Source organism: Chroicocephalus ridibundus, chromosome 8 (assembly GCF_963924245.1).
Source record: "Chroicocephalus ridibundus chromosome 8, bChrRid1.1, whole genome shotgun sequence".
Classification (NCBI taxonomy): domain Eukaryota; kingdom Metazoa; phylum Chordata; class Aves; order Charadriiformes; family Laridae; genus Chroicocephalus; species Chroicocephalus ridibundus.
Window position 1 is genome coordinate 31,851,694 of NC_086291.1, and position 21,395 is coordinate 31,873,088.

Genomic DNA, 21,395 nt, shown 5'->3' on the forward strand with positions numbered 1-21,395 from the left:
GTCGGGTAATGGTAGGACTAGAGGGAATGGATTAAAACTAGAGATGGGACGATTCAGATTGGATGTTAGGAAGAAGTTCTTCACCATGAGGGTGGTGAGGCACTGGACAGGCTGCCCAGAGAGGTGTTGGAAGCCCCATCGCTGGAAGTTTTTAAGGCCAGGCTGGATGGGGCTTTGAGCAACCTGATCTAGTGGGAGGTGTCCCTGCCCATGGCAGCGGGGGTGGAACTAGATGATCTTTAAGGTCCCTTCCAACCCTAACAATTCTATGATTCCTCCAACTGTCATTTTTGCTTCTAGCCGTCTGCTTGCTACTCAGGAACTTCCTGACTCAGTCAAGATCCAACCCGCAGACTTCTCTTCTACAAGCTTACCTGGACCATGCAAGCCAGCCCACCCCCACTTTTTTTTTTTTAAACCTATGTAAAAAAAAATTCATTATCCATAGCATCCGTTACAGGAAGAACATTTCTTCTGGATTCTGCTCCAGATAGTTTTATTTGATTTCCCAAAAATATTTGAAGAGACTTAGCTCAGAAAAACTGTTCTGTGCCAATTAATCAACCTTGCTGGCCTTTTCTTCCAGTTTATTATACCCTTATTGAGACAGCAATATCAGAAGTGCTCAATCACAGTGCTCAAAATGTGAGGGCTGTGCACTTATACAGTGGCAATCAGAAAATTGATGAATATCACTCATCTTTAACAAAGGTGAGAACCTAACAGAGGTCATTATGCTCCTGTGTGTACCAAGCGGATATCACTGCTTACCTCCCTTTTTAAGTTCTCTGAGGTGTTCAGAGCAGATTTTTGCTCATCTGCCCCTTTTTCAGCTGCTGAAACTTTCGACTCAAACTCAGATTTTGTCTTCTTTCCCTTGCCATGCGAAGATGATATGTTCTCTATATGTTGACCTGCAAGGCTGAAAGTTTTATTAAGAGTATTAGGACCTATAAAGTGATCACATTTTCATCCATATGCAATATTAAACACATACACACAAATATGTAGATAAGCAAGCACATGCAAATGTTTGTTGCGAGGCCAGGACAGGAAAGAACAATTAGCTCTAAATTATTTAGACTCACAACCTACTTCAATACTCACCTCTCTGGTGGACTGACAAAAGAGGAAGGCTCACTCTGAGGGTCAGCCTCAAGTGTCCCACCAATATCACAGTCAGGTTCTGACTGCTCAGCTTCACTAGAGCTGACTACAGGGATATCAGCACGGGAATTTTCTATTGCACTGAAGGGAGAGAAATAACACGCTTTTTACCTTTCTGATAACACAAGTAACCCCGTTAATCAACCACATAACTAAAGATATTTGAAAGTTTTAAAAAAGCAACAGTCTCACAGAAATAATTAAGAAGAGAGGAATGAAGTAAGCTATACTTGTGGAACTGCATTCCCAGCTGTACCCATGCAAGAATAGAACTTCCTTTTCCAGCTTGTTTGTCCCAGCAAAGGAACTCAAAGCGAGCTTCTTATCTCCCAGAACTCTCATCTAACATCTTACCAAACACTCCAATGGATAATTTTTCCCATCATCACTACAAACTAAGAACAGCTTCATAGTTATCTGACCGCCAGCAAATTTCTTTTCCCTTTCAACCACGGAATCAAACCGGAGACCGAGTTTCATCACTAAACGCTCTTACTGTTCCCAAGTCAATGGGCAGCAGTCAGAAAAAGAACTTTCTTCTCTAGCTTTAGCCAAAGGAGTGGTATAATGATAAAGAGTAGAGCCAGCCAGACTTCCTTTCCACTAGATTTTTTTTCTTTCTGCTAGTGCAATAAAAATGAGGTAACCAAGCAGACCATTATCCAAACTGCATCAACAGCCTGAATCAGATAATCTGCCCACTGCTTTACTTCCTCTCTCCCATAAAGACTGAACACACTGCATCAGACAAAACCCATGCAAAAAATTAAAAGAAAGCCTCCCTATATGCTCTTTCGGAATGATGGAATGGGTGGGGAGGAGAAGATGGACAAATAATGACTTTCCTCCCTTCTCTAGTGCAAGGATTACTTTCCTATTGATCTAGAAGACTATAAACCAGATCTAAGTAGAAGTCTTTATTCTGCCTCCGAAGTTTCAACATAAGCCCTCTCCAATATCAGCAGCAAACTAGGTTAATCCAGTATCATGATACAGAGCTGCAAAAAACACAAACAGCACGTCGGCAACTTAAAAGGGGATCTTTTTGGTTCTCTGACTGCTACGATCATCAACACAAGCAGCCGTACCAAACACAGGGAACCAATTTCAGACCTGTCATATTACAGAATTCCCACGGTATAAAACAAGAAACTCACAGGTATTCAAGACTTTTCACTATGTCGTAAAAATCTAAAACACTAAGAACGCAAGGATCCATTGGCTACAAACAGCGAGTACTTTTTCTGAACACCCCAAACTGCACACATCCAAGATGCACGCAGTTTAGCTCTGCATATAACACTTTAACGACTGAAGTAAGCTTGACCACTACACTTAAAATTAAAGAGCTCCACATAGTCTTGATCTCAGGGGACAGATGACAGTATGAATAGTTGTCACCTGAATAAAATATGGGACAAGTATGAACTTAAAAACACCCTGATGTCAGGGTGTACCTGACTGGCATCAAGTAATTAATTTTGGCAGAAGGCAAGTAGCACAAGCCTAAAAGCTGTAGTGCTCCCTCTCCTTTGGGTACTTTCATTTGTTAGTAGCTTTGCCTTAAAATGCATTATCAAGCTCATTCTACATGGCAGCTGTCTATACTTGCAGCCAGAAGAGAAGCTCAGATTATTTAGAATATTTTGACTAAGAGGTCCTGCTGGAATATCAGAATGGTAAAACCTAGGGGAGTTGGACTTTGTTACACTGATGGGAATCAGCACCTAAAGGAGGGAAAATGCTGTCTTAAAGATAACAACCGAGTCTTTTTAAAGATCTTGTTAACTGTTTTGGATATTAGAGTTAATCTGCACAAACAGAGACCAACAATTACTATTTAAAGCTAAACTGAAGTTTGAAATAATGTATAAATACACATCTCTCCTATACTCATGCTACCCTTTCTTCCTGTAAATGGTACTAGTCAGAACACTACTGCCAAGCATTAACTAACATATCAGGTGCTCCAAAGCAAGTTTCCATTTTCGTTTCTTTCATAGTTCAAGTGTTCAGAGACAGCAAGACTACTTTCAGCAATTACAAGATACCAGCCTGAATGTTCAAGAGAAAAGATCTTGAATCTCTTCTTAGACCTGACAACAGTAGGACTTGCAATACATTACACAAACAAATCAGTACAGTAGTCAACAAAAGCTATAAGAAGCAGCATGCTGAAATTACATTCCAGTTTCGCTTTATAAAAACTGAATTTGAGAAGCTCGATTTTTGAAGACTTGCAATTAAGGTGCTTACAAAGTACCAAAATGTGCTTAAGTGTTAGCCTTAGCAGACTAGACAAGATCAGTTACTAGTCAAGAGGTCTAGCCCTTTCTTATGATAAAGAAACTAAATTCAGTAAACCAGAAAAACTGGACTCTTAAAACCAAAACACCAAATAACAAGAGAAATCTACTTCATTTTTCATCAATTTTCATCTACCAAAACACTAGGCCTTTATCAGCAGACAATCAGAAGAATATATACCCCTCAGCATCCATTAAAAAGCCCAGAAAAATTTTATTGAAGTACACAGAAGTATATACGCATGAATTTCCATACTACAGTTAACATTTGATAGCACAGCATTCCACAAAAGAAGGGAAACAAAATTAAGTACATGAACTCTAGAAGACTGCCTGCAGCAGAGGTAGCTCTGCAATACACTACTAACTACCCGAATTACAAACTGCCTTGGTTGCCTTTATACTAAAACTTTCTATTTCATCAAAAGTCTCTTAATATCAAAATTTATTTAAAACTGCTCTGGTACACGTCCTGCAGTAAAATCCTGCAAAGTCATCCTTTAATGAAAGCAGAGGCTGTCACTGAAGCAGCCTTGATGCTTGTTATCACAGATGTGAAAGCACATTTGTGAAGGACACAGATCTTAATGGTAAAGACCTGAGGGCTTTTACAGTACAGATTATACAGCACATAAAAAGGCATTGGATTTTTTTCTGTCAAAGCAGCATCTTAGAAACTGACGGTGGCAATACTATTGACACTTGAGGCAAGTACACAACTCTTAATCCGTGTACTGAGTAAAAGACAGCATATTCCATCAGCATTAACACCATAAACCAAAGTACAGCAAAAGAATCGTGTGTAGCAGCCTAGTCTTATCCCTACTAAACCTGAAGAGGTAACCCTTTTAACAACATCAGAGTAAGTGATATTCTCTCAAAGAGCAAAACAATAAAATAAAAAAAGCTTACTCGGGCTGCGAGACTGGAGGTATCTCTGAGGTAGGTGAACTGGAAATGTTTTCAGTGCTTGCAACTACGCTAGATGAAGCTTCATTTAAACCTACTGAAGGTGGAGTCTCAACTTCAGGCTGGCTTCCTTCACTCATTTCTGTAGGCTGTGAAAACATTACAGATGAACATACGTTTTTCAAAACTCGAATAGGAAAAGCATCATACAATAACATCTAGCATGGAGTTTTAACAGTTCAGCAGTTTAGATTTCTGTCATCAATGAACCTGAAAACCAGAGCGCAAGACAGTTAAGAATTAAATTTTCTGTCTTCATAAACCTAGGTGGTATTCAATGCTACTTTGGGATAGTTGCAACACTCTTCCATAGTCTGCAATAATAGTGTAAAAATATTAATTGGAGAAGGCATGTACAACAGCTTCCTCAGCCATGCATGTCTACAAAGAGACAGCCACAAGAAAACAAGCCTGAATATTTCAACAACCAAAATAAATGGTTCTATTTGCATGCTCCATTACAATAAAATTTACATTTACTATTTTCATCCTAAGCTTAATTTTGGGGTAGGCTTTCAAATTTACCACTGTAATGGAGGTCCGAATGATAGAAGACTATTCCATGTTGTAACTGAACAAAGAGATAAATCACTTATCACTTCTGAGAGCCTAGTAGTCTTGAGTCTTATTTATTCTAGTTCTCCAGTTTTCATAAGCCATCACACAGCATAATCAAAATAAGTCTTTCTGAATCTGGAAGAGTACATAACCACTGGAACAGATCAGATTAACTCTTCAGCAATACTATTAAACAATACTAAATACTATTAATACTATTAAATACTACTAAATAAGAGCCTGTTGTCAATCGCTGGATTCCTCCAAGTCATCTAACTGAACATGAAGAGGTCCAGAATATTTTACTATGGAACGACATATCTAAACCATGCAATATATATTCAGAAGTGTGCCCTACGTATGTTGTCTTCTAATCTACAAAAACCAAAAATACATGTCAAATAAATCATCTGTAATAGTGGACTTTGTAACATTTGACATTGAGCACTGACTTGATGTTACCAATGGCACATACAACCCTTTTCCCATTTTAACAATGGAAATGAAACTGACAGAAGCCAGGAAGGATCAAAGCTAAAATGGACAGCTATGATCACCAAGTCCGATCTATATAAGAGACCTCAGTGAGAAGCTTTTCTATGTTTTATTTATAAAGAGACATCCATACCCATAACATCAAATTTTAATGCATCTTGGAAAGATTTATTTAGTCAGTACCTACAAATACTAAATTACTCTTACTATTACTTATGCGTATGAGAATTGCAAGATCTGTTAGCACACATGTTCTATCCTTCACTGGAAACACGAGTCTGACAGCAACCTTATGTGCAAGGGAAATGGGATAGATTGTTACTATGAGCTTTAGACAACAAGAATGAAAGACTCTGAAATCCAAGGAGCATTTGAAGAGTGTATGGAGACAGTGAATGAAATAAAAGTCTTGCCTGGTCAGATTTTGTAAAGTCATCAAGCAGCTCTTCTGTAGAGTAACTCTGTGTACTTGAGTCTGCGTGCTCAGACTCCAGCCTGGGACCAGCCTCTTCCCCCTAGTATATTAAAGGTAAAACAACAGTCAGCATGCAGTAAGACAGGCCTTCTGCTCTAGTAACAGGAGTTACCTTTGGTACAGTCTGAATAATACTACCTTTACTACCACCAAAATATCAAGAAGAAGTTAAGCTACATGAATCTTCAGAGCCACTGCCCCGTATGTTTAAAATCTCATCTGTACAAAGACTAAGGCAAGTTAAAACAATTCAGTTAAATCTTCACAGGAAAGACCATTTTAGCATTGTCTTAAATCGTTCAGTTTGTGTGCTAAGGAAAGCTGATCATTCTGCTATGACTTCCCACGATGACAAATCCTCCCTATCTTCATCTGCCCAAAACACGAGGGGGACAAAAAAAAGATCCTAAGATGACTTGCACCAGAAAACCATTAAAAAAATAATACTCAGCACATTTCAGTTATAGCAGTCTCATCATCAGAACTAGAATAATTTCACAAGTCTGTTGTAAGCTTTTAAAGCAACTTTCTCTTTTACAACTAAAGACTTATAATCAAGTGCAGTTAACTCACAAAGTAAAAAAGAATACACATTTGAGGGGAAAAAAAAAGTTTTAAAACCAGCAGACTGTAGAACTAACAAGAATTTACTTGCCCTTCAAACTTTTTGTTTTTTTAAAGTTGTGACTACAACATATGCAAGTTATTTTTGAGCAACACTGCAGAATACAGCAAGAAATCTGGTAGAAATTTACACACCCTTGTTTCATAAGGGCTACCAAAAATCCCATGGTCAAACACTGGAAGTGCAAGTGTTCGGATCCAAAATGGGCTGCTATGCTATAAAAGGTTACACGATTATATCAATTTAAGAGTGTTAAGGTATACACTGGAAGAGCAGGAAGTACAAAGTTGAGTAGGCAAATCTTAAAGACAACAGCTAAGCAACATCAACATTTTTGCCCAAATATTAACAACTAGCATCCTAGCCTGTAAGATTAAACTGCACCAATAAGGGACAAACGATCTAAGGAAAACTGACCAAGGGCTGCAAAACTGCTCTTTTTGAGCAGTACATCTCCAGTTAGGAGTAAGAGACACATCCTTAAGATTTCTCATACACCCAAGAGATTTTTCTTTAATGAGTAAAAAGTACAGTATACGTCACATCTTTGGGTTTAAGTTGAGAAATCTGCTTAGCAATGCAGCTGTGTTACTAGAATGAAGAGAAGAATGTTGCAAAAAAGCAGGAAAACATACACCAGTGGCTTCTCAGTCTCAAAGCTCTCTTATCTACAGTTTTATTACATCAGCCATTAAACTTGAGCAGGACTCTTCAGGCAGTCAGAAGAATAGGACTGAATGCTATTTGGCTGCATAAGCTAGCAAAAAAAAAAAATAAAATAGATGTTGAAATGTTTAAGAAACCCTCACTATTTAAGGTTTTTTTTTCTGGTCAGGCAGCTCTCCACTTGAATCAATTACAATACTCAACACATTTTGCAGGTTTGGTGTAGTATATAAAAGCTTTCTCGGAATGAGAGCCATGATTAGCAGTACTACTGATTGATGGAGGCAATGGGAAGACTAATAGCATCAATATTATCCATGCGTATCACAGGACTGATTCTTTACCCGTGTGAATAAGTGAAATTAGGAGGGGTTTTTGATATGACTCAATTGCTTGTGAACTGACTATGAAATTGCAATATGCAGAGACTTGTAATGAATTAACCAGGGGGGACAATCACACTCAATTTAACCTGAACTGCTGAGTAATGTAAATAAGAAAGGGACAAAATCTTGTTTATTAGCATTTCATATATGTATTTCAGCTTTGTTAATTTTTATCAGACCGGAGGAAAACTGATAAGTACTGACTTAATAAAACAATTATTCTTAAATCTTCTATTTAGGATGGCAATCATTTGTGCACTGGGTTTTTAACCGAACACAGATGCAACTGGCATACTGTGGCCTAGACTTATCCAGGCCATCAGCTGTTACCATGGTCTCTACAGAGCTATATACTATCCCTGATGGCTGCTTCTTCTAACAGCTGGCAGCCAAATAAATAAACCTGAGCCATCATTAGCAGCTTTACTATTTGTTTCTTACCCCCTCCCCACCCAAAGCATCCAGCTGTATTGCCACATAACAGCAACAAACTTGAGTAAAGGAAAACAAAAACTTCAGAACAACGAAGTACATTAAACATTCTGGCCAAGGAGAAACTATGAATCAAAGTGTATGAATCTTTTTTTATTATTCACTAAATATCAAGTCAGACTTAGTAGCTAATTATTCATCATACCTTTTCCTGGATATTTTCATTGTTATTTGCCAGGGCACAAGCATCACCTGAAGCATATTGCACTGACAATGAAGGACTGTCTTTACAAAAGACATGCCAAATAGGAAGCCTATATAAAAAAAAGAAAAGAGATCGTCATAGTCTTGATTTAAAATGAATAAAACACATTTTAAAATTCCCTCAGCATTGTCTCTCTCAACATTTCACAGTTGTTTCCATGAAATGCCTAAAGTGTAAAAACAGACGTGAACAGTTCATAGATACTGATTTATCAAAACTATTGGAGGACTTAACATTAAGAAATTTTAACAGAAAACACACTACAAATTTACTACTTCCAAAGGACAAAAATACCAGCAAAACCGTTACTGGGGTGATACCACATCACAAAGTGGAAGCTGACCCAAATTCATTAAGCTGCTGCAAGTTAGAAAGAATATGAATCCACTATATCCTTTGTCATAATGGGATACCTTTTACTAAGCAAGAACTAAAGCCACAGATTAAAAAAATAAAGCTCCTAATTTCCCTGTACATATCATATCTGAGAAAATTCTGTATGGTCAGCATCATCAAGCACATATAAGAGAATTAGAGAAAATAAGTATATTAAACAAAAGGCCCATGCAAAAAGTAATGAAAATGTAGACATAAATGGCAAACCAGGTGCTGGCTTTAGCTACAACGTCCATAGAGATTTGTCTGTACTTTCAGCTCCAAACAATTTTGCTTCTCAGCAGAAATGGATTTATTTCCATAGAAAAGCAGCCAACATCTATACAAACACTTGCGGCAGAACAGCATCTTTTGTTGCTTTAGTGCATGGCCCCTTCACATCCTAGATAACACCTGTGCAGCCAACCTTTAGGCTTGGAGGCCCAAAGGCCAGCAAAGCTCTTCATGCAGATTTCTAGTAAGTCCAGCAAAATGCGACGCAAATTGAGCTTTTAGTGGAGTTTTCAACTACATTTGAACATCAGAGTCACCTGTCACTTTAAAGCCAAACACTCTTCCAGGAAATACTGTTTACATGACAGCCAGGTGATCAGTATGACCCCGTTCATAAAAATGTCACTCTGCACCCTGATAGAGGGGCCTCCTCCTCCTAAAAGGAGACAGGTCTGTAACAGACCTTCAAGCACACAAGAAATCTGGATACAGCCATCTTCTGACACAAGTTTTGAAAACTAAAACAGAGCCTTAACAGTCAGTCATAATAGCAAGAATATTAGTAGGTCTGGATTCACTTACACAACTGGGATTAGTCTAGTGTTTTGAATCTGAATTACCACCTGTCTTAAAAACTTGAAGATCACCTTTATTAAAAAAAAAAAAATCTATGCAGCGTGGATTACTCCGCCAAGGAGGAACCCATGCTACAATAGACCACAGTCAAGTACTACATTTTATAAACGGTTTCATGCATGTATATATACACACACATACACCTATATACACACACAAGGGAGCACCACTTCTCCAGGTTGCAGGCACTCACAAAATAGGGCTTTTCTTGTAGAGCTATAAACCTATTGCTCCTCTTCCACCCGCATCAGCAGGGAGCGTTAGCAAGGCACCAGCCACCCTAAATCCAGGTCTCTTACCACCAGAAGAGCAGAAGACAGCAGACAATGAGCTTGTGGGATCGGACATGCTATTCCAGAGATCGGGAAGTAAGGAGTCCCTCCCAGGTCTGCCTCAGCCCCACCGCACCTCAGTAATTCCTCTTATCTTTGAGGTAACAGCTTTCTTCTAAACTAAATGGAAGCCCTCAAGTCAAGCAGAAGCACCTGCAGTTACTGGAAACGAAAGCACTGAATATAAGGGTATGAAAACATTTATAGCTGCATACTCTAGCTGGCACAAAGTCTCGCATCTCAGTTAAGCTGAAAACCAGATGTATGCATTCTCACACATCTTAAATTCCCATCCCATCATGTAGTTCTTTGTGTATATTAAGTTTTCCATAAACCTCTGTCTTATCCTAAGCACAAGACGTACATTTAAGGGATGGAATGAAATGTTACCAGACTTTTATGGCCTTCTTCCTAGCTCTCATTTGGAAAAATTAGTTATGCAAATGGTTCGAGTTATTTATTTTTCCAAAAAGTGGTTTCAATCATTTCAGGGAGAAACTTTCTCATGCTCTTAATTCCAGTACCTCTGATCTCTCCTTGCACCTATAATGACTCCCTGGTTCTTCATAAAAATACAAAAGAAGGATCAAAAATTATACAGAACATACTGTAGCTCATTCCACCTCTTTATTATACATGCATACAAATGTTATTTTCTATTTTGCTTACACTAAGGGGGGGATCTTCAGTGAGCTGTACAGAGCAACATTAAGTCCCTTAACATAGAAAAGGAAAAATATCACCATCTGTGAATCAGCATTTTAAAACACAGAGTGTATTTTCACAACCGCGTTAATAACTACTTTAGCACTTGCAGTCACAAAAAGCACTTAGCACAGAAGGCATACATTTCTTGCCTTAATATATTGATACTTTTAACACAACAAATCACGCTTTATTAAAGCACGAATGCAGCTTTTAGAAGAATGCAGTTTGATAGCTCAGATTTAAACTATTCTGACATAATCTGTGTCCAATTTGCTTACTTTCAGAAATTCTTCCCAGTCCACTCCCCAACTCAAACATGATTCTTCAAGTCTCCCAAGAGCCCTCTAAGCAAGGGAGGGGACTGAGAATTCATTTTGTACATACACACACCCACAGGAAAACCTGAGCCCTACTGCAACAGAGAATGCAGCAGGCAGGATATATCCTTCAACTGTTGCCATCAAGTTCTGACAGAGCATTAAGAACACAAATCCACAAAACGCAAGGCCACATCAGACAAGCCATCCTGTGAGAAGACAAATTAATCACCTTATCAGGACCACCACTCCTTTTTTTCTTCCATCTTTCAGGATTCTGCTTATTCATTCAACAGGCTTCCTTAGCCACAGGCTGATAAGTGATGTAGCCGTAATAAAAAAAATTGCCACGTGGCATAGCACCTCGGTTAAGCATTTCTCTATATGCAGAAAGACAACACGAAAACCTAAGCATTAATTTACAGATAACAGAACTCCCCTTCAGTTTAGTAAACTTGCACAGCACATCCAGTGAAAGCACAGCAGCTTTTGCATCTGCATATATTAACATACCCTTCCCTTTCTCAAGACAAGAGAGTAGTATTTTAATGCTGACTTGGAAGCAAGCAGATCTACTGCCCAAACAGTACTGGAGATTAGTCACTAGATACACTGTCTCAGGTACAAGGTATATCTTCAAATGACCTAACAGTGCAGAAATACTTGAAGAGACTGTTCCAAACACATAGCCAACAGTTAGTGACTTACATGGACCGAGAAGTTTTCAATAGCTCTATTTTTGCTAAGCGTGACTCAAAATAGCAGCTGCTATTAAACCTCACACAGAACAAAGAAACTTAAGCAAGACTCTTTTAGTATCATTATTAATGTAGGTTTAAAAGCTATTTTCTCTAATCCACCATGAATTTTTCAGCTTGATATGCACAAACCCAAAAGCAAAAGCTGCAAGCCCAGACACAGAAGGGAAGGGGGGGCGGGGGAAAATCTTTACTCTTCACAGGACAAGAACATACTGTGGTTCTCTACTGAAGCAGAAAGTCTGCTCACCCCTATCTGAATGGTAGGTTACATTTATTGCTATACAAGTTGGCTATGGTCCTTTTGAAAAGGAACACACTGAAATTCAAAAGTGCAGGTGGTTTTGAAATTGCAGCACAGGTTTCACATGAAAGACCGTCCAGTTCTAATTTGGCTCAAACTCTAAGAAATTGTGAAAGAGGTTGCAGAAGATTATCAGAGATAGTGAAGCTATTGATAATTGTTTTGACAATCATAAAAATCAAGTAGGAAATAAACCAGTAAGAAAAATTAATCAAATTACAGCTGATAAAAAATCTAAACTAGCAAAATCTGAAAGTAAGAGCGTTTTTTCCACAATTTGTTATTACCAGCGAAAAACAATCTAAGCTTTCCTTTCCAAAGGCTTCATACACACTGACACTCACACAAGATTCAGTTCAAACACATCTGTCCTCCAAATGATTCAGGAGTTTTCTTAAAATGTCCCCAAACAAGACCTATTTCCAAACACCAGAGAGTGAAGCAGTTCAAAGCAGTTTACAGTTGACACCTGTGAGACAGAGTAATTTTAAGGAAAGGAAAAATAAAAGGAAACTATCACCAGCGTACTGATTACCAAGCCCTCCTTGAATGCACAAGGAAGAATATCTCTCCAGGACGATCACTGACATTTTCTGCACCTTGGAGGGTTGTATTACCAACAGCTGCAGGTGCACCAATGCCCAACAGCTAGAAGGGAGAAGGAAGATATCACCATCCCTGACATGTGACACTTCTCTACTGAAAATATTCATAGGATCAGTTCAGAATAGGCCTGTGCAAGAGAAGGCAGGTGGGTTTCGGACCTAGGGCACCAGCAGAACAGGTGTAGGAATGGGGGAGAGGCATCTATTTGTTGGTTGAAGCTTACCTTCTTGATTACAGAACAATTTATTTTTGATTAATGAGGTAAAAAATGAGAAGTTGTGAAAGGGTGAGGAAGGCAGGAAAATATCTTTTGCTTTGAACAAATCCTACATGTCTGTGACTGCTGTCGCTAGCTTCACTGTCAAAGAGAAAGAAGGCTCTGTAAGAACAAGCAGCTCAGCAGATCCCCAACCAGACTCTTGAGTCAGCAGTATTCTCCCTTCCACCACCGGTAATGCAGAAAAACCAGCAAGAAGAGACAAGCCTCACCTTCTCCCCACTAACTTAGTGGATTAATGAAGCAGTTCAACAAGAGGGACTTGCATTTAAAAGGGCCCGCAGAACGAAGTAAACATCTCAGAAAATGAAGACCAGGCTTTCAGGACAGTGACGTTATTTCAACCAGTCAGAGGAGGAAAGCTATTTGGCAAGGCACTGACTGCTCTAGCACAATCTGCCCAGACACAACACTGATTTCTGCATGTGAAGTGGAAACAAGTGTTGATAAATGCAAAGAAGAACTGTTAATCTTCCTTAATGCTGTCAAAAAAACCCCAAACTTCCTCACACAAACAGTCAAAAAACCCACAAAAACCCCAAAATAAAACAACAAAAAATCCCACACACTATTAATTTAAAACATATATATTAGTATATAAGAGCAGCATGCATTACTAAGATAATTTTAAAAGTTTATCCCTCATTATTATCAATCATTACTTTAATGATGGATCTTTAAGGGAGAAAAAAGCTGAAGACTAAGATCTACATCTCGAGGCTAAGCAAGGATGCTGCCAGCAAGGCCCTGATACCATCTCATTTCCTACCCCTATCCACTAACCTCACTCGTGTGCTAAAAAAACCAAAACTCAAAACTGAAACTGGAGCTTTTTTTTTGCAAATCCTTTACCAATCCACTGTATTTTGCAATGAATTTAGGTTTTTAATATCTTGCCCACTCTTTGCAAAGAATGTGCTCTCCAAACTGTCTCCTAACTGGAATGCAAAAAGAAAAAAAAAAAAAAGACAGTTACTTCACTTATTCAGAGAAGCCCAACACAAAGATACTTCTGACAATACCGAATTTCATAGCTTCAGGCTATAAGATTCCAACCATCAGTTTAAAAGCATGGCTTTCAACATTTTAAATGCATTAGCATGCAAAGACTGCAAAACAAGGTTACAGTTGCACCATATACGTTACCAGATTTAACTGATTTACTGCCTGATGGGGTACTCCTGCATCCTGCCTTCAACCACACACATTCTCTGCACCCCAGATCTGATCTTGAGATTGTGGACACATGCCAGTAACTTCAGGGGCGGTGGGGGGAGGGAGTTAGCTTTGAGCTTCTGTATACTCAGATATAAAAATCCAAGAAGATTGGGGGAGAACGTACTACTTCTCCATGACTGTCCACCATTGTCCTATGTTAAACAACAGAAATCAAGGCCGAGGACTAACAGTGGAAAAACCTCTTCATTCCTTTCTTACAGCGCTACCAGTATATCTCTCATCCTTTCCTAGAAAAGGCTGCTGAGATAACAGCCACCTTCACAGCACTATAATTGTATATTGTTTTGATACAGTGCCCATAATAGACAACAGCCTGTATTACATGCACGCTGCAAAGTAACACCAAAACACATACCTCTTATTTCTTTCTTGAAAGGAGTATCCAGGTACCCTATTTGAGGCACTGAAAGCAGGACAGAAGTCACAAACTCTAGCCCTCAGAAGGTGTCAAAGGCAGTTCCTAGTGGTTCTTGGTAACAGACCTCTATAATACTGCACTGAAGACTGTAGCTTAAGAGAATCTCCCTGCATTGTCAAACTCTAGTTATTACTGTTAATGCAAGAGTTTGGGGAAAAGAACACATTCTGGAAAAATAAAATAAAACCTGATACTGACCACAAAGACTACAGGAAAATAGGAGAATAGCCATCAAGTGTGATTAAACTTTAAGGCTTTTAGAGTCTGTAGTAAGGTCTAACTTACACCCTTTGAAGATTTCCTTCATCGCTTAAATTCATAAGCTTGCCTACATGGGCACGATACTGCAACAGTAGGCTCAGAATCATCATCAGCTGCTCTGCAACAGCTTCCCATGCTTAAAACTCACTGTAAACGCAACACAGCTTAACACAGTGCCAAGGAGTGGAATTTTAGCATAAATTTAGCAACATGAATTTTGCCCTAGATCACTGTAAAGCTGCTATCACCTAACTCCCAGACATTTTATAATGTATTTTTAATAGACTTCTTACCTTTAAAGGATTTGAACAATATCTTGATTGCCATTCCAAAACTCAGCCAAGCCAAGAAGGTTCCTTTAAGCATCTCAGCTAATTTTGAACTGTTGGAACCTTTTACTGATATTCCAGTTTATACCATCATTTATACCAATATCTTCACTCACCCAAGCAAAAGTTCTTTGCACTAGCTTCGAGATCAGTCTGTCTCTTATACCAGATCAGTATTTTCACCAAGAATTACAAAGAGGTTTTTAGACTTGCAATTCTACATTAGTCTGTCTTCAGCCAAAAGTTTTCATGCTCAGAACTAACACCCTCTTCAGGCTGCAAGTGTTAACTTTAAAAGATGTTGTACATCCTCCCCTTGAAAGAAGCACAGACTTTACTGAAGGCTAGATTAATAATGAAAACTAAAGACAAGAAAAGTGAAAAGGCCAAAAAGTGTTCTGTAAAATACTCACAGTGCTAAGAATGTTAAAGTGAAAAGGAACTAGTAACAGGTCAGAGAAAGATATTTCAGAAAAAGTTGAATTTAAATGCTGAAGTAAGTCACATCTCATTGTAACAGGCAGGCTCTTGCAAATCAACACAGCAACCTCACGAGGTAGTACATGCCACTTTAGTACACCACTTGCATAACAAACAAATTTGAAGTTTCTAGGACAAACCTTTTAGAAGACACTGCATAAAGGCACTTCACTGATTTTCAAATAATTTTAGAAGGTAAACATTCAATAATTGATTGAGCCAAGCATTTGTTTTGCGTAAGACACCAGAGCCCCTGGTTGCATACAGCACCTTCAGCTTGAGCAGGCTATAAGCTAGGGATATTCATACTTGATTTTTAGGAGCCCAAGAGTTTCAAAGCAGCTTTTGTCCCAATCTTAACTACAGAGGAAAGACACTTCCAAACAAGATACTCCATATCTAGGAACATACTCTTCATTCTGAAAGCTGATGCCTGGAACAAAGGTTTTGATTATATGAATGCAGTGCCCAAATCACTTCATTTCTTCCTGCTATAAAATGCACACACAGAGTGCTTATTTTAATATCAGTCTTCCAAAGAGATTTAAGTAGCTACACAAGAAAAGAATCGCCAGATAAAATTCTGAGTCCCAGTATAAGCAAGTTACACTAGCAGTTCTATACAGATCATTAGGGCAGTCAGTCTCCTGTAAATGTTATACTCTGCTAAAAAGAGGATTTCTATGTGTGATAAGAGGTGTGTTACACCAGAACACAAGCCTCTCCCTAGCTTCACCACTCAACACCTTTCTGTTATTAACAGATGCAAGTTCAAGGGCCAGAAGTCAGGGACAATAATGTTCAATTCGCAAAACCTGTACTTCTGTGATCTCTAATCTGACTCACATAGCTTTTGCCTGTGCAGGACAGGAGCAGCAAAATAATCACTAGTGATGTTATCACACTGCCAATGCAGCACTGTTTTTTCAGAGCTCTTCTTGCATTACAGCAGCTCTAAACAAGCACACCTTCAAAAATGTAGAAGACAATGCAAATCAAAACTAGAAATACTTTCTCTCATTAAAATTCACATATAGGGAGGAATACAAACAAATATCAAAATATACACCCTTCCAATGTACTTGTATCTAAGCATTACCCTGGCTATGCCACTGACCCAATCTGACCTTTACAATTCTCAAAGTACACTCTCACTATGGATTTCAGAGTCAAAACTACCAGACTAGGGGTTTTCTGTCAGAAACAGCACATCTTGCTGCCCAGTCACTTTGATACAAGCCTTACTTTGCTGATGCAGCACACTCACAACGGAACTACAACTAAAGAGTCCTGATGTGCACATGCACTTAATCCCCATCTTCCTTTTCTTCATAGTTGTAAAGCCGAGGATGATAAAAGACTTCATAAAAGCTACGTAGATCAGGATGTGCAAAGCACTTTCTGGGATAGAATGAATCACAGAAAGGCAAATTAGTGCATGCACAATTTCTTTATTAAACTCATACCTAACACTTTGAAACTGCGGTTTATGGCAGACAAAAGCTGGTGTCAGAACAATTTATACAGGTTACTCTTCAAACAACTGTCACAGCTCATCTCAATTCGATAGTATTCCTACAAGCTGCTAAATCTACCCCACTTATTCGGCTTTGTATATTGTCAAACTACAAAGCACTACAAATTTTAAAAGTATTTTTTATATTATGACCAGGCACACAAAGGGATTAACTGAAGCATAAAGAAAATCTTTGTAAATTCAGGACAACAGGAGTCATTTGTCACGTACAGCCAAAGCTCCAGACTGCACAGATGCATTTTATTTTTAGAGCACTACATTCCTAAGCCTTACCTCCATCAAAAGTATTTCCCTAAAACCATGCAGCCATCCCACCCTTTTGAACTATTTGGAACAACCTCGCTGGCTCAGGTTTGTCAGAGCGCTGCGTTTGTTCCATGCACGGTTTGCTTCAGAAAGCCTCAAGTACCCATCACTCTCTGATCCCACACTCCCAAAGAGCACCCCGTTGCCTTCATTAAAGACAGCAGCTAACAAATCCCTCAAGTCAAGCTTCTGTTTCTTTGTACATTTCCAAATACACAGTTGTATTTTTAACTTAAAGGATGAGATCTTTTAAAACAGTTTCCAGTTGGAAGACTGTCACATCAATCTTCCCCCCTCACACTTGATTTTTACCAATTAATATTTCTCCATTGGACAAACTTCTCTAGGCAACCTTTAAAACGTGTGATGGGAGATAAAAAAATAAATCATATTTTAAGCTTAGATTAAACACAGAAAAAAGCAACTGTCTATCCAGAAATAAAACAAAGTCCAGATTTAAAAAAAAAAAGACAGAGTCCAAGTAGCCCCAGGAGTGTTCTTTCAAGCAATTCTGGTTTGCCTTTTGTTTTTTCTCCCCTGGTTTTTTGTTTTTTATGTGATCATCTGTTGACCACCACCTTCATCTGTAAGAAAGCACTTCTCTCCTACTAGCATCAAATATTTTGAAGATTACATTTCAAGAAAACTAGATTTAAAAAGCCAACATTTGTCACACATGCCAACATTTATAACGTAAAGCCTTCCATTTACTACTTAAAGTTTCTTAACTGCTTATGTGAACAGAATTGCCTATTTTCTTTTTAGGAAAAAGTTATATACATCACAATTTATGTTACGTAGTCCAGCAAGAAGGCAGAAATTAATAGACTTCAAGACTTTCCAATTACAAATCTGACACAGCTCCTGAAATTAAAGCAAGCCACAATGCCATCCTGCAAACAGAGGAACTTAAACTCTCTAACATGAATTTATGTTTGGACAACAGAGACTAGAGAACTGGAGTTGTAGCCCTCTCAACATCTAAATTAATCTACTGGCTCTTTAATCAAAAGCAGCCAGGGTGAGCAGGGTGAACACACAGTCTCAATTTATTTTATTTTTAAACAGCCAAAGATTTGGGATACTCTGATGCAAGCTCTGAGATAAGATAAAACACTGCTTGAAAGAGCAACCTCTTAAGAAGTAAGAAAAAACTCAGCTTGATTTTTTTCCTAACCATACCCAAGATGAATGCAGAAGTTGTCCGAGTTTTACAGAACAATTATGTTATTTCAACAAGTTAGTTGAACATGCTATGCCTTTATCAATATGGAATAGGCGTATGAACTTTTTCTTAAACAGTTCCGTCAAAACAGCAAACTAAGAACTCAACAATAAAAATATTACTCTGACCATGCATATATCATTAAACTGATAACACCTTTGTTAACAAATTATCCTGAGGCAGAAACAGCTTATCAGCCTTCAAGACAAAGAAAGAAACAAAAACTGTCTTCCTAATAAGAATCCTAACACATAGAACCTTTGGTGAGAAAAAACTTAATTGTCCAACAAGAAAAGCTGTCTGAAGACAGTTACCTCTGGTTGACAGCTCAGTTACCTGTACAGCAAGGAGTTTTTTCTTTGAAAATTTTGCTAAATGTAAACACAGCAATGGAGTTCTCAAGCACTTGTTAGATTCACTGGTTTAACTCCCAAAAATAAAAATGTGATGACACTAACCAAATTGTCCAAGCTCAGTAACGCCGGCGTCAGCACCAGATATGCAACTAATTCTGTACAGAGAGATGCCTGGGATCCCCCTTCTTCATCCAACTACAATCAACTGTGAGACAACACAGAGCTTCGAGACTATTTTAATTTTTTTTTTTTTAATATTTAAACAATTTATGGGAAAGGTATTAAAATAATACACAAGATACACAACTATCTCTAACAACTGCTGTTCAGCTTTCAATATTTGCAGTTTGCTGTTCAAACTGACTAGCATTTCTCAAACAGTGAGTCACAGAGTTCAAAGGAGGCCAAAGTTTAAGAAGCTTCAAACTTAGCATATGGCAATATATTCTCCTAATATTTGTATTCTAATAAACATCACATTTGAAGGAAGCTTGAAAGCAAAGTAAACGGAAGATGGTGGAACAAGGTATACAACTAAGGTAATCACTATGAAAAACACTCTCAAAGACCTAACCAGTGCAAAAATTAAAGGGCTCGTTGGCTTTAATTTAACACAACTCCAGCCAGTCTTGGTTTCAAGAATAAGGCATCGAGATTTTTCAGAGAATACACCAAGAGCTCAGCCTAGAACTGGAAAAGCGAGCAAGCCTTCCAGTTAGAAGCACAGGCCGGCAACAAAATACATCGGGAAGCGAAGAGCCTAACTTTGAACGCCTGATACTCGAGGGCTGACTCCACGTCTGACACCGCTTGTTTTCCACGAACACAACAATCACCCACAGCAGCGGCAACCACCCTCCCGAGAGCTGTTACCTGCCTTTCCCTTAACGCAACACCGCCGCTGCCGCCACGATAACGCCTTATTTTTTTTATTTCCAAAAGGAAGCATCTTTCTTTCCCTACTGCCACCACCTCCCGCTCCGCGCGTCCCCGACCACCGGCTCCCCCCACCCCAACACCAGGGCGCTCTCCCCGCCGCCGAGGGCGGCAGCGGCAGGGCCGATGCCGGGCCCCGAGAAGCCCCGAGGGGCGGGACACCCCCGCCGCCGGGAGGCCTCGGAGGAGCCTGCCTCCCCGCCGTGAGGGCGGACGGCGCTCACTCACCAGAGCAGGGCGCAGAGGAAGAGGCAGGAGCCCAGGGCCAGGAGCCGGCGGGGCGGCTCCCTCATCGTCGCCCCCGTCTACCTGCCGCGGCCGGGCAGAGGCGGCGCATCCTCCCCGGCAGAGGGACGGCGGGAGAAGCGCACCCGGGCGGCGGCGGCCACTGAGGTGGAACGACCGTTGGAGCGGCCCCTCCTCCTCCTCCTCCCTCCAAGACGCAACGCGGCACGCGGCGGCGCGAGCGCGGCCGTTACTGCCCGCCGAACCGGGCCCCTCCCCCCTCCCCCCCCTTGCCCCTTATCCCTTCACGCGCTGAGCTGGAAGGATACGCGTCACCCTCCCCGCCGCTCCGCCACGCCCCCTCGCTTCCGCCCCCACCAATGGCCGGCGCGCCCCTGCGGATGGCCCCGCCCCCCAGCCCCGGTTGCCGGCGCAGATTGGCTCCTCCGCCGCCAGGGCGGCGGCGAATCAAGGGAGCCGGCCTTGTCTTTCCCCGCCCCTCCAAGGTCCTCCTCTGAGGCGTCTGCGTGAAACAAGCCGTTAAAGAGAAATTGCCGTAGCAATAAATGGCGGCTGACAGCAAACCCGGGGCCGCGAGGCTCGCGGGGAACCTCACTACCTCCGATGCGAGGGGTATTTTAAGGAACGGCGGCTCCGACATGGTGGCTTTTGCAATTTTATTTTTTTTTTTGATCAGGCTGCTCTGCTGGCTGCCCCGCAGGGCCGAGCGCTGATTGGGGCTGGCCGAGGCCCCCAGCGGAATAACCGCCGCGGAGTGGGGCGGGATAACGCCATTTCGCAGCGGGGCGCGGGGACTGCTGGGAGATGTAGTTCGGGCGCGCGGCGCGGTGGGGTCTGCCGCCGGCTGAGGGTCCGCGCCGCCATTTTGCGGGCGGCCCGAGGGAGCCCCTGAGGGGTGGTTGGGCTCAGGCCTCACCCGCTGGCAGCCGGATGGCGGCCCGGCCCGTGTTTATTGGCACAAGGGGTGCCAGAGAAGCGTTTAAGGTGGTTTTGTGCATATTTATTCACTGTAGGAGCAAGAGCTGAGCCAGGGTTTGCCCAGCAGCTGGCCGCGTGCGCCCTGAGGCCTGCATGGGGAGCGATTTCCAAGGAGCCGTGCCCGGGACCTGGCAGCCTGGCTAAGCCTTCCTGGCCCAGAGTCTCTCCTCAGCCCCATAAACTGCCTGTGTCC

General features: G+C 40.6%; 1 protein-coding gene across 3 annotated transcripts in view; it reads right to left on the reverse strand.

The window, feature by feature from the left end:
* SUCO (SUN domain containing ossification factor) overlaps positions 1-20,477 on the reverse strand; it is a 42,906-nt gene extending 22,429 nt beyond the window's left edge. For all 3 annotated transcript variants that reach the window (XM_063344316.1, XM_063344315.1, XM_063344317.1), the window contains exons 1-6: positions 20,207-20,477; positions 8,285-8,393; positions 5,909-6,010; positions 4,386-4,531; positions 1,108-1,248; positions 772-922 (exon numbers count right to left, since the gene is read on the reverse strand). In XM_063344316.1, coding sequence (XP_063200386.1) covers positions 772-922; positions 1,108-1,248; positions 4,386-4,531; positions 5,909-6,010; positions 8,285-8,393; positions 20,207-20,271 — 714 coding nt within the window. In that variant the 5' untranslated portion in view covers positions 20,272-20,477. The remainder of the gene's footprint in view (positions 1-771; positions 923-1,107; positions 1,249-4,385; positions 4,532-5,908; positions 6,011-8,284; positions 8,394-20,206) is intronic.
* Positions 20,478-21,395: the final 918 nt, after the last annotated feature.